Genomic DNA, 17,313 nt, shown 5'->3' on the forward strand with positions numbered 1-17,313 from the left:
GGAAGGCGACGGGGTGGGACTGGATCCCTGGACGTGCACTCAGAGCCTGCGCGAACCAGCTGCAAGAAACCTCAGAGAGTCTGAGAACACACACGAACAGACTCAAAAACAGCTTCTTCCCCACTGTCACCAGACTCCTAAATTACCCTCTTATGGACTGACCTCATTAACACTACACCCCTGTATGCTTCATCCGATGCCGGTGCTTATGTAGTTAGGTTGTATACCTTGTGTTGCCCTATTATATATTTTCTTTTATTCCCTTTTCTTTTCATGTACTTAATGACCTGTTGAGCTGCTCGCAGAAAAATATTTTTCACTGTACCTCGGTACACGTGACAATAAACAAATCCAATCCAATCCAATCCAATCTAAGAGTCAACCACATTGCTGTGGTCTGGAGTCACCTGTAGGCCAGACCAGGTAAGGATGGCAGATTTCCTTCCCTAAAGGACGTTAGTGTACTAGATGGATTTTTACATCAATCAACAATGATTTAATGGTCATTATTAGACTTTTAATTCCAGATTTTTTATTGAATTCAAATTTCACCATCTGCAGTGGTGGGATTCAAACCCAGGTCCCCAGAGCATTACCCAGGGTTTCTGGTTTACTGTACAGTGACAATACCCCTACATCTCCATAAACCTGAAGTGGCCACCTTAACCTGGTTGTGGTAATTATTTGCTGGATTTAGCTCATGAAGTTACTTAAAATTGGATCTTGTTTGGGACAAGGGGTGTCTCAGAGTTAAGGTAGATGTACGTAGTTGGGGGCCGAGGGATAATTTCAGGTGCAATTCTGTGTGTATAGTCATCGGTATACCTAGATGTCATAATGGATTATAGTCTTGTGTGTTTTTGTCTTTCTTTGAAGTTGATAAACATTCTTTATTAATTGTTCACGCAATGACTGGACTGTTCTTCATTGGGATCTACATTGTTCCTCACATTATACCAGAGAAACACATGCACCACTACAAACCAGTTTCTAAGTTACCCTTCTGGGTTTTGGGGTACCCTCGCATTTAAAATCAGTGTGGTTTATCACAGTTCATACACATAATAATAATGTTGCTGAATTGTCAGCATTGGATTTAGGTTGATCTATGCTGTCTTGTACTATCTCACCAGAGTTTTTTAATTCATTTACGAGATGAGGGCGTCGTTGGTTAGGCCAGCATTTATTGCCCATCCCTAGTTGTTCTTCTTGTCTACGTGGGAGAAGAATTCCTCCCTCAGGTGGCTGAACCTCCATGGGTCAAATCCCCCACCATTTGTTTTATTCATTTACGGTATGTGGGCATCACTGGTTATGCCAGAATTTATTGCCCATCCCTAGTTGCACTTCAGAAGGTGGTGGTGAGTTGCCTTCATGAACCACTGCAGTCTCGGAGGTATAGGTACATCCACAGGGACGGAGTTCCAGGATTTTGACCCAGCGACAGTGAAGGAACGGCAATATATTTCCAAGTCGGGGTAGTGAGTGACTTGGTTGGGAACCCCCAGGTTGTGGGGTTCCCAGGTATCAGCTGCTCTTGTCTTTGAGATGTGGTTCTGGGTGTGGGTTTAGAAGATGCTGTCGAAGGAACCTTGGCGAGTTCCTGTACCATCTTGTAGATGGTACATACGGCTGCCACTGTTCGTCGGGGGTGGAGGGATTGAATGTTTGCGGAAGAGGTAGCAATCAAGTGGGCTGCTTTGTCCTGGATGGTGTCAATCTTCTTGAATGTTGTTGGTGCTGCACTCATCCAGAGAAGTGGAGAGTATTCCATTGCACTCCTGACTTGTGCCTTGTAGATTGTGAACAGGCTTTGGAGAATCAGAAGGTGAGTTACTCACCATGGGAATCCTAGCCTTTGACCTACTCTAGTAGCCACAGTATTAATATGGCTAGTCCAGTTCAGTTTCTGATCAATGGTAACCCCCAGGATGTTGATTGTGGGGGTATCAGCGATGGTAATGCCATTTAATGTCAAGGGACGATGGTTCAATTTTCTCTTGTAGGAAATTGTCATTGTCTGGCACTTGTATGGCATGAATGTAACTTGCACTTGTCAGCTCAAGCCTGGATATTGTCCAGATCTTGCTGCATTTGGACATGGACTGCTTCATTATCTGAGGAATCGCAAATGGTGCTGAAATAATGCAGTCAACTATAAAAGTCCCCACTTCTAACTTTATGTTGGACAAGAGGTCATTGATGAAACAGCTGAAGATGGTTGCGTCTAGCACAGTACCCTGAGGAACCCCTGCAGTGATGTCCTGGAGCTGAGATGATTCACCGCCAAACACCACAACCATCTTCCTTTGTGCCAGGTATGATTGCAACCAGAGGAGACTTTTTCTCCTGATTCCCATTGACTCCAGTTTCGCAAGGGCTCCTTGATGCCATACTCGGTCAAATACTGTCTTGATGTCAAAGGCAGTCACTCTCTCCTCACCTCTGGCATTCAGCTCTTTTGTCAATGTTTGACCAAGGCTGTAATGAGGTCAGGAGCTGAGTGACCCTGGTGGAACCCAAACTGAGCATCCATGAGCAGGTTATTGCTGAGTAAGTGCCGCTTGATAGCACTGTTGATGACTCCTTCCATCACTTTGCTGATGATGGAGAGTAGACTGATAGGGCAGTAATTGACTGAGTTACATTTGTCCTGTTTCTTGTGTACAGGACACACCTGGAAAATGTTCGACATTGCCAGTTAGATGTCAGTGTTGTAGCTGTATTGGAACAGCTTGGCAAGGGGTGCGGCAAGTTCTGGTGCACAAGTCTTCAGTACTATTGCCTACATATTGACATGGCCCATAACTTTTACAGTACCCAGTGCCTTCAGCCATTTCTTGATATCATGTGGAATGAATTGTATTGGCTGAAGAATGATATCTGTTATACTGGGGACCTCCAGAGGAGACCAAGATGGATCATCCACTCGGTACTTCTGGTTGAAGATTGTTACGAATTTTTCAGCCTTCTCCCTTGCACAGATGTGCTGGGCTCTTCCATCATGAGGATGGGGATATTTATGGAGCCTCCTCCTCCAGTGAGTTGTTTAATTATCCACCACCATTCACGGCTAGCTGTGGCAGGACAGCAGAAATTAGATCTGATGCATTTGTTGTGGAATCGCTTAGCTCTGTTTATTACTTGCTGCTTAGTCTGTTTGGCACACTAGCAGTCCTGTGTTGTAGCGTCAACACATTGACACTTCAGATGGGATTCTCCATCCAGCTTTGCCAGAATCATGATCGGGCGGAGGATAAGGCGTCATCTGAAAATTGAGGATGATGCCTGGCGCCCAACGGAACGCCATGCTCCAGTGCCTCGATAGCAGCAGGAATGCTATCAGTGCTGACACGCGCGAACTGTACAGTAACTTCCATTAGCATATCATTGACGGGCACAACCCAGTATTCTCCAGCCACCCCGATGCTCCGACTCTACCAGACAAAAGTGGCGACAGCGTGGTTCACTTGTATTTAAAATCGGTAAACAGGCACCAATGCCGATGAGGGAGATGGAACGTGGGGTAAGGGTGTTACCCCCCCCCTCCCCTCGTGACCGAGGGTCCAGGTACGGACCGCCATTGTTGAGGCATCCAAGGCAGCTATTTGGCTGCCCACTGTGTCCCATAAATTTCCCTATGTGCTAGAAATTGCAGGTTTCGAAGGAGCCGTGGCAAGTTATTGTAGTTCATCTTGTAGATAGTACACACTGTTGCCACGGTTACTGGTGGAGGGAGTGAATGTTCAGGTGATGAATGGGGTGGTAATCAAGCAGGTTGCCCTGGATGGTGTTGATTTCCTGAAAGTTGTTGAAACTCCACTCATCCAGACAAATGGAGAGTATTCCATCACACTCCTAACTTGTATCTTGTAGATGATGGACAGTCTTTGGAAAGTCAGGAGCTGAGTTGCTGTCTGGAGAATTGCCAACCTTTGACCTGCTCTAGCAGCCACAGTGTTTACATGAATGGTCCAGTTAAGTTCCTGGTCAGATTGATCATTGGTAACCCCAATGCTATTGAATGTCATGGGTAGATGGTTACATTCTGTTTTGTTGGCTCTGGCCATTGCCTGACATCTATGTGGTGTGAATGTCACCACGTATCATCCTAAGTCTGAACACCTAAGGCTCTCTGCTTCCTGTTCTGCTCCAGTGTAGGCCCAATCATGAATGAGTATGAAGGTGGAGCAAAGGAATGTTTTTTTTAAATCTAGATGAAAGTTAGCAAACATAGCCCTATCTGGAGCAGATATTTCAGAGTAGTGCCAATGGGAATATAGATACAGATTACTCAATGGCCAACAAAAGTCCAGGAAATATAATGAAATAAAGCAGCAAAAGATCATTGTGGGGAACAGTATCCTCTGAAATGAGAAAGTCAGATATTTCCAGAGAGACAAGTGGCCAGATGCAGAGCCAAAATCAGATCAAAAGGGAGGCACACAGAAGCGGTTGGAAAGTAGAGGCTGTCAAAAAGCAAGGGACATATTCACTCATGGATAAAGAAATAGAGTCAGAGACAACTTGCATTGGGACAGTACTCCTCACATGGAAGAAAGTCTTGCCACATTTTATAGTGGATAGAAGAGGACAAAGCAAACACTGAAAAAATTAAAGAGTTATGGCCAGAGACGAGCAGAGGGGAACATAGCACATCGGTTAGCACTGTTACTTCTTAGTGCCAGAGACCCGGGTTCAATTCTGATCTCGGGTGACTGTGTGGAGTTTGCACATTCTTTCCGTGTCTGCGTGGGTTTCCATCGGGTGCTCCGGTTTCCTCCCTCAGTCCAAAGATGTGCAGGTTAGGTGGATTGGTCATGCTAAATCGCCCCTAGATGGGGTTACAGGGATAGGCAGTGGATTGGGCCTAAGTAGGGTGTTCTTTCAGAGAGTCGGTACAGACGCGATGGGCCGAATATCCTCCTGCACTGTAGGCATTGTTTGATTCTTTGATAGAATTGACATCTGCATCTGACTGGTAATTATCCTTGCACATTTTTTACTTTGTCACTATTTTATATTAACATGCTTCAAAGGCCTGCCTTCTGCAATTCCTTACAGATTCAGGATGTTATAAAATGTCGAACAGGAAGTTGTAAAACTGAAGAGAATGAAAACTCACCTGATTCGTACAAAAATGGTCAAGTCCAGATTATGGTGAGTAAAGGAGCAATTCACGTAGAGCAGAGCAAATATAAAAACTGGCTCTCATCTGACATAGTTATTTAAATATACATTGCAGCATAAACTGTTTTGCCACAGGGACTGGTTGAGGCATAAACCATCAAGTGTTTAAGGGAAAGTTAGACAAATATATAAAGCACTGAAAGATACCGGGCAATGAGAATAGATTAGAATTAGTTTTGGATTGCTCTAGTAAAGAGCCACAATAGACACAATGGGTGTTCTCGTGCCGTAGCCTGCAATTTGCTTTGGGTTAGGTTCAATATAAACAGGGTAACCTCCATCTCCACGATAACAGAAGAGTCAATATTTGAGCGGAGAACAACTTTTCAGGAAATTGCACAATCAGTCATGTAGCTCCTGAGGATATGTCCAGCAGTATCATTTTTTGTGAAGCAATGTATGAGATAGATATTAAAGCAGAGGTTTATATTTGTATGGCCACTGTATTAGTGGTGAAAGTTCAGAACTGGTTACCGAAAGCTATTGACGATGAATATCCATATGTGTATTTGTATTGTTTACTATTGCTCAAATGGAAAATAACCTCTTAAGTTTACAATAAACAAGAGTGGATTGTAATGGAAAAAGGGAAGGGGAACACTGAGTATTAAGGCTCGGGGTGGGGTTGGCTTGATATTGAAACTGAAGGAGGGAGAGGCTGAAAATCAAGGCTGGAGGAAGTTGAAGGATTCTTTGAGGACCTCTGCTTTTTTTAATGTATTCTTTCACAGAATATAGGCATTTCTGGCTAGGCCAGCACTCCTATTGCCATTGAGGTAGTATTTGGTGTGACACCTTCTTGAACTGCTGCAGTCATGTGGTGTAGGTACAACCAGGATGCTGGTAGGAATTTCCAGGTTTTTGATTTAGTGACAGTGAAATAATGGCTGCATAGTTCCAATGCAGGATGGTGTGTGAACGGCAGGGAACATGCAAGTGTTGGAGTTCTCATGCATCTGCTATCCTTGCCCTTTTAGGTGGTAGGTATTGGATAATTGGAAGGTGTTGTTAAAAGAGCCTTGGTAAGTTGCTGCAGTTCACTTTGTAGATGGTACACTGCTGCCACTGTGTGTCGGTGCTGTTCAGAGTGAATGTTTAAGGTGATGGATAGGAAGCCATTTAAGCAGGCTGCTTTGTCCTGGATAGTGTCAAGCTTCGTTGGTGTTGTTGAAGCTGCACTCATCCAGGCAAGTGCCATTTAACGCATCACACATTTGACTTGTGTCTTGTAGATGGTGGACAGGCTTTAAGGAGTCAGAAGGTAAATTAATATCTGCAGGCGTCCGAGCCCCCGACTAATTGTAGCCCCAGTATTTATATGGCTGGTTTCTTTCCGTTTCTAGTCAATGGTATGCCCAGGATGTTGATAGTGGGGGATTCAGTGATGCTACTGCCACTGAATGTCAAGGAGAGATGGTTAGATTCTCTCAGCAGGTCTGACAGCATCTATGAAGAGGGAAGGGAGCTAACGTTTTTGTAGAGATCCCCGAAAAGGGACCAGAGGGGAAATTTCTTCACACGGAGGGTGATGAGCATCTAAAACGGGCTGCCAGAGGCAGTGGTAGAGGCAGTTACAATTTTGTCCTTTAAAAAACAGTTAGACAGTTACATGGGCAGGGTGGGTAGAGAGGGATATGGGCCAAATGCGGGCAAGTGGGACTAGCTTGGTGAGAAACTGGGCAGCATGGACCAGCTAGGCCGATGGGCCTGTTTCCATGATGTAAACATCTATGACTCTGGAATCCAATGAAGAGACACAAGAATGCACAGTAGGATAAAATGAATTCAGGTTTATTTAGGACAATGGGGAGGGAAAAACTGATCGATGGAAGAAATGAAAATAAATTGATAGAAATAAAAATGGCCAGAAGATAGAGGAGAGAGTTCAGTCTGAAGTTATTGAACTCAATGTCCCTTTGCTTACCTTTATTCACACTGCTTACCTCTGTTCTGCCATATTCTGATCTCTTAATGTGCCACTCTCAGCACCCTTCTTAGTCATTATCTTCACCATTTATATTCCCTTTGCCTTTCCGTCCACGACATTTTTGTCAATCTCCATCTATCACTGACCCCCTATCCAGCCCACCACTCCACGCCCACCCAACAATTGTACAAATCTGGTCCTATTTCCAGTTCTCTCTAGCTTTGACAAAGAGCTCGAAACGTTAGCTCCATTCTCTCTCCACAGGCACTGTCAGACCTGCTGTGATTGTCCAGTGCTTTCTGTTTTTGTTTCAGATTCCAGCATCTGCAGTAATTTGCTTTTATCTCCCAGGTTAGATTCTCTGTTGTTGGAGCTGGTCATTGTCTGGCAGATATGGCATAACTGTTATTCACCAGTTACCACCTACTCCTGAATATTGTCCAGTATTCCTAACATGTACACAGACTGCTTCAGTATTTTAGGAGTCACGAATGGCATTGAATGTTGTGCAATCATTCGCGAACATCCCCAATTCTGAGTTTAACACGGAGGGAATGTCATTGATGACACAGCAAAAGATGGTTGGGCCGAGGACACGACCCTGAAAACTCCTGCTGTGATGTCTGGGACTCAGATGATTGGCCATCAGCATCTTGCTTTGTGCCAATTGTGATGCCAACCAGTGGACAGTTTTCCCCCTGATTGCCATTGACTTCAGTTTTGCTAGGGGTCCTCAAAGTCACACTGAGTCAAATGTTGCCTTGATGTTAAGGGCAGTTACTCTCACCTCACCACTTGAGTTCAGCTTTTTGATCCGTATTGGCATTAAGGCTGTAATGAGCTCAGAGACTGAGTGGCCCTGGCTTAACCCAAACCAAAGAGTCGGTGAGCAGGTTATTGCTGAGTAAGAACATAGAATAGTACAGCAGAGAACAGGCCCTTTGGCCCTCGATGTTGTGCCGAGCATTGTCCGAAACCAAGATCAAGCTATCCCACTCCCTGTCATTCTGGTGTGCTCCATGTGCCTATCCAATAACCGCTTGAAAGTTCCTAAAGTGTCCGACTCCACAATCACAACAGGCAGTCCATTCCACACCCAAACCACTCTCTGAGTAAAGAACCTACCTCGGACATCCCTCCTATATCTCCCACCCTGAATCTTATAGTTATGCCCCCTTGTAACAGCTTCATCCACCCGAGGAAATAGTCTCTGAACGTCCACTCTACCTATCCCCCTCATTATCTTATAAACCTCTATTAAGTCGCCTCTCATCCTCCTCCGCTCCAAAGAGAAAAGCCCTAGCTCCCTCAACCTTTCCTCATAAGACCTATCCTGCAAACCAGGCAGCATCCTGGTAAATCTCCTTTGCACCCTTTCCAATGCTTCCACATCCTTCCTTTAATGAGGTGACCAGAACTGCACACAATACTCCAAATGTGGTTTCACCAGGATCATGTATAGTTTCTTCACGGCTTTATCCACTTGAGTGGCAACCTTCAGAGATATCTGGACATGAACCCCAAGATCCCTCTGTTCTTCCACATTCCTCAGAACCCTGCCGTTGACCCTGTAATCCGCATTCAAATTTTTTCTACCAAAATGAATCACGTCACACTTATCAGGGTTAAACTCCATCTGCCATTTTTCGGCCCAGCTCTGCATCCTGTCAATGTCTCTTTGCAGCCTACAACAGCCATCCACCTCATCCACTACTCCTCCAATCTTGGTGTCATCAGCAAATTTGCAGACCCACCCTTTAGTCCCCTCCTCCAAGTCATTGATAAAAATTACAAATAGCAGAAGACCCAGCACTGATCCCTGTGGTACACCGCTGGTAACTGGTCTCCAGTCTGAAAATTTTCCATCCACCACCACTCTCTGTCCTCTATGTGATAGCCAGTTACTTATCCAATTGGCCAAATTTCCCTCTATCCCACACCTCCTTACTTTCTTCATGAGCCGACCATGGGAAACCTTATCAAACACCTTACTAAAATCCATGTATACAATATCAACTGCTCTACCTTCATCTACACACTTAGTTACCTCCTCAAAGAATTCAATCAAATTTGTGAGGCAAGACCTACCCTTCACAAATCCGTGTTGACTATCCCAGATTAAGCTGCATCTTTCCAAATGGTCATATATCCTATCCTTCAGGACCTTTTCCATTATCTTCCCGACCACCGAAGTAAGACTAACTGGCCTATAATTACCAGGGTCATTCCTATTCCCTTTATTGAACAGAGGAACACCATTCGCCACTCTCCAGTCCTCTGGCACTATCCCTGTGGACAGCGAGGACCCAAAGATCAAAGCCAAAGGCGCTGCAATCTCATCCCTTGCCTCCCAAAGAATCCTTGGGTATATCCCATCTGGCCCAGGGGACTTGTCGACCCTCAGGTTTTTCAAAATTGCTAATACATCCTTCCTCAGAACATACACTTCCTCCAGCCTACCCGCCTGAATCACACTCTTATCCTCAAAAACATGGCACCTCTCCTTTGTGAACACTGAAGAAAAGTATTCATTCAACGCCTCTCCTATTTCTTCTGACTCCATGCACAAGTTCCCACTGCTGTCCTTGACCGGCCCTACTCTCACCCCGGTCATTCTTTTATTTCTCACATAAGAGTAAAAAGCCTTGGGGTTTTCCTTGATCCGACCCGCCAAGGACTTCTCATGCCCCCTCCTAGCTCTCCTAAGCCCTTTTTTCAGCTCATTCCTTGCTACCTTGTAACCCTCAAGCGACCCTAATGAACCTTGTTTTCTTATCCTTACATACTCTTCCTTTTTCCTCTTGACAAGACATTCAACCTCTTTTGTGAACCATGGTTCCCTCAGACGGCCATTTCCTCCCTGCCTGACAGGGACATGCCTATCAAGGCATGAGCTGAAAAAAGGGCTTAGGAGAGCTAGGAGGGGGCATGAGAAGTCCTTGGCGGGTCGGATCAAGGAAAACCCCAAGGCTTTTTACTCTTATGTGAGAAATAAAAGAATGACCGGGGTGAGAGTAGGGCCTATCAAGGACACGCACCAAGCTCCACTTTTCATTTGTGCCTTTCCCTGACAGTTTCTGTTCCCATCTTATGCTCCCTAATTCTTGCCTAATCATATCATAATTACTCCTCCCCCAATTATAAACCTTGCCCTGCCGTATGGCCCTCTCCCTCTCCATTGCAATAGTGAAAGACACCGAATTGTGGTCACTATCTCCAAAGTGCTCTCCCACAAACAAATCTAACACTTGGCCCGGTTCATTACCCAGTACCAAATCCAATGTGGCTCCCCCCTCTTGTCGGCCTATCCACATATTGTGTCAGGAAATCCTCCTGCACACACTGTACAAAAACTACCCCACCCGAACTGTTCGACCTACAGAGGTTCCAATCAATATTTGGAAAGTTAAAGTCACCCATGACAACTACCCTGAGACCTCCACACCTGTCCATAATCTGTTTTGCAATTTTTTCCTCCACATCTCTATTACTATTTGGGGGCCATAGAAAATTCCTAACAATGTGACCGCTCCTTTCCTATTTCTAACTTTGGCCCATATTACCTCAGTCGGCAGATCCCCTTCAAGCTGCCTTTCTGCAGCCGTTAAACTATCCTTGATTAACAATGCTACTCCTCCACCTCTTTTACAACCTTCCCTACTCTTACTGAAACATCTATACCCCGGAACTTCCAACAACCATTCCTGTCCCTGTTCTAACAATGTCTCCGTAATGGCCACAACATCGTAGTCCCAAGTACCAATCCACGATCCAAGTTCATCTACCTTATTCCGGATGCTCCCTGCATTGAGGTAGACACACTTCAACCCACCTTTCTGTCGCCGGTACACTCCTGCGACCTTGATACCCTCCTCAGTAAGTTCCTCTTGATAGCACTGTTGACGACACCTTCCATCACTTTGCTGATTAATAAGAGTAGACTGATAGGTTGGTAATTGGATTTGTCCTGCTTCTTGTGCACAAGACATACCTGGGCAATTTTCTGCATTGCCGGTAGATTCCAGTCCTATTGCCAGAAAGTAATCAGGGCCCATAGCCTTTGCAGTATCCGTGTTTAACATGGAGGAATTCTAATTTATCAGCTAAAGTGAGTGTAACTGAGGTTCAGTGGTAATTAGCAGGCGGCTTCCTTACCCATGTTTGCCCGAATGCCATGAAACCTCATCGGGTCTAATGTCAATGTGGAAGACTCTCAGGGCAAGCCCCCCAGATGTTAATATTGAGGGCTTTGAAGTATAGAGCTGGGTTTGCTTTTGTCATTCCCAGTGCCTCGGTCAGTGCTGGGTGGTAGCTTCAATCCTTTTAAACTTTACAGCAGTTTGATAGAACTGAATGGCTTGCTATGACATTTCAGAGGGCATTTAGGAGTCTACACTTTGCTGTGGGTCTTGAGTAACAGACCAGGGAAAGAAGGAAGATTTTCTTCCTGAAAGGTATTGGTGAATCCAATGTTTTTTTCCAGACAATCGACAATAGTTTCATGTTGACCATTACTGAGACTAGCTTTATGTTGCAGGTTTATTAATTTATCTTAAATTTCATCAGCTGCATGGGTGGGTTTTGAACTTGTGTCCTCAGAACATTAGCCTGGATTGTTCATGATATTACCACGATGCCACTGCCTCCCTCCTCCTGGACCACAGGAGTGCTGAAACAGGCACTTAACCTTGTGGAGCCAGTAACTCCCACTATCCTTTCGCTACCATGTTTCCCAGCCCCTGGAAAATCCACACAATTACAGTTGATTTTGAATCGGGGACTCATTTGCATTGTTCAATCCTGAATTAAGTTTTCCATCTCTCCACATCATATGACTTGGACACCCTGATATGTGCCAACATACAAATGGCAGCTTGTGTTAGATAGAATTAGAGATCACACATTTCGGTTTTCCACCCTCTGTTACCTGTCATGGGGGGCTTTAATATCGAGGCCCTGATAGCAATCAAGGTGAGCATGTCAAATTTTTGCAAAACCTTACCTCATTAATGTGAATACTTGGCCGGAACTATAGAGAGTGACTCCAGTCCCTCATCCATGTAATTGTCTCTGAACTGCTTCAGACTAGTCAAGAACAGCTTGATATAGTCAAATCTTACCTTACAGATAATGTCCCAGACACCACTATCACCATCCCTGGGTGTGTCCTATCCCACCAGCAGGACAGTTCCAGCAGAGGTGGTGGCATAGTAGTGCATAGTCGGGAGGCAGTTGCCCTAGGAGCTCTCACTGGAATATAAACAACTCACTGGAGGAGCAGGCTCCACATATATCCCCATCCTCAATGATGGAGGAGCCCAGCACATCAGTGCAAAAGATGCGACTCCTCGGACACTGAAACAGACCACATGCAAATGCAACAAGACCTGGACAATATCCATGCTTGGACTGACAAGTGGCAAGTAACATTTGGGCCACACAAGTGCCAGGCAATGACCATCCCCAAAAGAGAGAATCAAACCACCCACCGTCCCTTGACACTAATGGCATTACCATCACGGAATCCCCCACCATAAAAATCCTGGGGGTTACCATTGACCAGAAACTGAACTAGACTAGCCATATAAATATTAGACATAAAATATTCCTCAAATATCAAGCAGACAGATTCTCACTGACTTCTCATTCAGGTGTCTATTCTAGAAACAAGGAATAGATGGTTTAGAACAGTCTGATTTCCTTCTGCTGAAAGCTTCTGTCTCTAATTTATTGTATTTTTTTGTTTCTTGCTGCATTTTTATAGACAGATTTTGAAAAGGATGTGGACCTGGCCTGCCAGTCGGGTAAGAAGTGCTTTAGATCCTAGAGTGGCGTGACTGATGAATCCTCTCCCCACCACTGATTATTAATATTTCCCCCTACTGTCACTCTGATTAATTTTATTCAATGAAAAAAGTCAACAGCTGAGCATTAATATGAATGATAACAAGACTGAGTTGACTTTGGTATTTATCTGCATTAACCAATATTATATATTTGTTTTTATAAGACCATAAGACGTAGGAGCAGAAGTAGGCCATTCGCCAATCATGTCTGATCCACCATTCAATGAGATCATGACTGATCTGACCTGAAAATCCTCAACTCCTTTCCCACCTTATCCCCATAACCCTCGATTCTTTTACTGAGTAAAAATCTGTCTATCTGTTTTGAACATACTTAACGACCCAACCTCTACAGCCCGCTCCAGTAAAGAATTCCACGGATTCATTTGTAATGTAAAAATAATATATGTGGACCCATTTGTTGTCTTTCATTTCTCATTCCATGGGCAGAATTGAATGCCCTTCCCTTTGGTGGGTTTGAAGCCAGGGAGGGTGATGGATGGGGACGACCTTCCTGCCTCTGTACAGTTTAGGTCCATGGCAATAAAGCCTTTGCATCCTGCCAACAATTGAGTCTCTTTAGCAGCCAACGCCTCCCAAATGGTTCTGCCAGCTCATGATTGGTCGATAACTCTCGGCACGCGAGACTTCCAACCCCCGGAATCTTTATCACAAAGGAAGGCTCGTCACTGTTCTCTTAAATGCCTCCATTTGGGAGGCACTTAATTCGGTTGGCCTTCCCTAAAAGAGGCAACAGGAAGAAATGGTGAGACCCCTATTGCCTCCATTGAATCCAGCTCAATATGTCAGTAATTACAGGCAAACCTATTTCCCACAAGTACATTTTTCTCACTGATTAGTTCATTGGCAATCTTTTACGTTTTTGTAAAACACTAGGTACGATCTAACTAACAAAATATAGAGTCTGTTCTGGGCGTACTTTGCGCTGGGAACGACCCCGCCATCTAACTGCTCCCTTTTTTTTTAGTGCCCCGGCAGGGAAGGTCTGCCTCTGAGGCCGCACCTAGCGGCGCTCCTCAGTATAGGAAGAGATCCGGGTGTCCTGATCTCTCGACCCCACGACGCAACGCCCGCCACCGCCCCAATGCCCCAACTCACCTATAAGGGAGTCATCGAGTTCCCCCACCCCCGCACCCCACCTCACATGGGCAGGGCACCCTTGGATATGATCCTCGCATGGCAAAATACCAGCCTAGCACCTTGGCATTGCCAGCCTGACACCCTGGCAGTTCTCCGTCCAGCCTGGAAATGCCAGCTGGGCACCAGGTGGCACTGTCAGTTTGGCACTGCCAGGGTGGCAGAGCCAAGGTAGCCAGGTAGCATTAGCAGTGCCAGTGTGCTGCCCTGCCTGAAGGCTAATAACCCAATGGCCTCCGATTGTCTGGGAGACCCCCTAGGTACTGTTTGTCCCCGTTTGTGGGACCTGTACTGAACAGTGCACAGCTAGGGTCTCGCAAGGTGTAACGGCCATTGGGAATCCTGGGGAATCTCTCGGAATCTATCGGCCACATCGCGCCCAATTCCGGCGGGTTGCGGCTGGTAGATCATGCCCACTGTTTCTGAACGCTTGTGACACAAACCAAAACCTATGTCTGTAATTTTCACTGATAGTTATAACTCATGAAAAATACAACTTTATTCTTACTTGCGTATGCTCTAAATCTCTAGAAATGGTTTCTCTCTGAGGCCTATGCCTGGCTGAGCACCCTGACTCTTATTTTACTTCTTCCACTGTTGCCCCAAGTCCTTTTTCACTGCCACAGGAACTGTGAACGTATGCCAAGCTTTTCCTTACAATACCTTATTCTATGACCCCACCCAGTCCATGCTTCTCAATAACCGTGACATCCCACCATCTCTCTGATTCCAGGGCCTGTGCCCTGGCCCCACGTGTTCCCATCCCTGTCTATTACTCCTTCCCACATCAACTATAAGCTCCGCCTGTCAGATTATAATGTGGAGATGCCAGTGTTGGACTGCAGTGAGCACAATATGAAGTCTTACAACACCAGGTTAAAGTCCAACAGGTTTATTTCAAATCACTAGCTTTTGGAGCATTGCTCCTTCCTCAGGTGAATGAAGAGGTAGGTTCCAGAAAAATATATATTGACAAAGTCAAAGATGCAAGACAATGCTTTGAATGCGAGTATTTGCAGGTAATTAAGTCTTTACAGATCCAGAGAGAGGGGTAACCCCAGGTTAAAGTGGTGTGAATTGTCTCAAGCCAGTACAGTTGGTAGGATTTTGCAAGCCCAGGCCAGATGGTGGGGGGTGAATGTAATGCGACATGAATCCCAGGTCCCGGTTGAGGCCGCACTCATGTGTGCGGAACTTGGCTGCAAGTTTCTGCTCGGCGATTTTGCGTTGTCGCACGCCTGAAGGCCGCCTTGGAGAACGCTTACCCGGAGATCAGAGGCTGAATGCCCTTGACTGCCGAAGTGTTCCCCGACTGGAAGGGAACATTCCTACCTGGTGAATGTCGCGCGATATCCGTTTATCCATTGTCACAGCGTCTGCATGGTCTCGCCAATGTACCACGCTTTGGGACATCCTTTCCTGCAGCATATGAGGTAGACAACGTGGGCCGAGTCGCACGAGTATGTACTGCGTACCTGGTGGGTGGTGTCCTCACGTGTAATGGTGGTATCCATGTCGATGATCTGGCACGTCTTGCAGAGATTGCCATGGCAGAGTTGTGTGGTGTCGTGGTCGCTGTTCTGAAGGCTGGGTAGTTTGCTGCAAACAATGGTTTGTTTGAGGTTGCGCGGTTGTTTGAGGGCAAGTCGTGGGGGTGTGGGGATGACCTTGGCAAGATGTTCATCTTCATCGATGACGTGTTGAACACTGCGTAGAAGATGTCGTAGTTTCTCCACTCCGGGGAAGTACTGGACGACGAAGGGTATTCTGTCGGTTGCATCCCGTGTTTGTCTTCTGAGGAGGTCGGTGCGATTTTTTGCTGTGGATCATTGGAACTGTCGATCAATGAGTCGAGCGCCATATCCCATTCGTACGAGGGCATCTTTCAGCGTCTGTAGATGTCTGTTATGCTCCTCCTTGTCTGAGCAGATCCTGTGTATAGGGAGGGCTTGTCCATAGGGGATGGCTTCTTTAATGTGGTTTGGGTGGAAGCTGGAGAAGTGGAGCATCGTGAGGTTATCGTGGGCTTGCGGTAAAGAACAAAGAAATGTACAGCACAGGAACAGGCCCTTCGGCCCTCCAAGCCCGTGCCGACCATGCTGCCCGACTAAACTACAATCTTCTACACTTCCTGGGTCCGTATCCCTCTATTCCCATCCTATTCATGTATTTGTCAAGATGCCCCTTAAATGTCACTATCGATGAGTGTGTCCAAGAATGCAATCGATTTTGGAGAGTAGTCCATGGTGAGCCTGATGGTGGGATAGAACTTATTGATGTCATCATGTAGTCGTTTCAGTGATTCTTCGCCGTGGGTCCAAAGGAAAAAAATGTCATTGATGTATCTGGTGTATAACACCGGTTGAAGGTCCTGTGTGGTGAGGAGGTCTTGTTCAAACTTGTGCATGAAGATGTTGGCATATTGAGGTGCGAATTTGGTCTCTTCCGTGCGTCTGGATGAAGAACTTGTTGTCGAAGGTGAAGATGTGGTCCAGAATGAAGCGGATGAGTTGCAGAATTGCGTCTGGAGATTGGCAGTTGTCAGTGTTGAGTACTGCGGCTGTTGCATCAATGCCGTCGTCATGGGGGATGTTGGTGTAGAGTACCGAGACATCCATTGTGTCGAGGAATGTTCCTGGTTCAACTGGTCCATAGGTGCTGAGTTTCTGTAGGAAGTCCGTTGTGTCGCGACAGAAGCTGGACGTTCCTTGTACGATGGGTTTCAAGATGCCCTCAATGTAGCCAGAGAGATTCTCACACAGGGTCCCAAAGATTTAATTACCTGCAAATGCTCGCATTGTCTTGCATCTTTGACTTTGTCTATGTATATGTTTCTGGAACATACCTCTTCATTCACCTTCCGAAAGCTAGTGATTTGAAACAAACCTGTTGGACTTTAACCTGTCAGATTATACCAAGAGACATCACAATTTAATTCCTATCTCCCAAACCCAGCAGCAGGCCTGGACACAAGCTTGTCTGTAAGCTACAATGCACTTCTGGATCAACATCTCAAAAGTATCATTGTAACTTTCTCCATACAATTCCCAGTCCTGTAGCAGCTTCCTTGTTTTTACTTTAATAGAAACATTCTAACAGATACTGGGGTTAAAATGTCACTGGCACCTGAATTCACCTGAATTCAATGGTATGTCCATCAGCCTGCAGTAATAATCAAGTTACTTCAATGTT

The 17,313-nt window shown here is 45.6% G+C and overlaps 1 protein-coding gene across 8 annotated transcripts in view; it reads left to right on the top strand.

The window, feature by feature from the left end:
• The window catches only part of LOC140418616 (adhesion G protein-coupled receptor B2-like), a 1,340,408-nt gene that overhangs the window by 1,248,525 nt on the left and 74,570 nt on the right, over positions 1 to 17,313 (top strand). For all 8 annotated transcript variants that reach the window (XM_072502156.1, XM_072502149.1, XM_072502159.1 and 5 more), the window contains 2 exons: positions 5,065 to 5,160; positions 12,882 to 12,921. In XM_072502156.1, the coding sequence (XP_072358257.1) occupies positions 5,065 to 5,160; positions 12,882 to 12,921 (136 nt within the window). The remainder of the gene's footprint in view (positions 1 to 5,064; positions 5,161 to 12,881; positions 12,922 to 17,313) is intronic.

This window comes from Scyliorhinus torazame, chromosome 1 (assembly GCF_047496885.1).
Source record: "Scyliorhinus torazame isolate Kashiwa2021f chromosome 1, sScyTor2.1, whole genome shotgun sequence".
Lineage (NCBI taxonomy): Eukaryota > Metazoa > Chordata > Chondrichthyes > Carcharhiniformes > Scyliorhinidae > Scyliorhinus > Scyliorhinus torazame.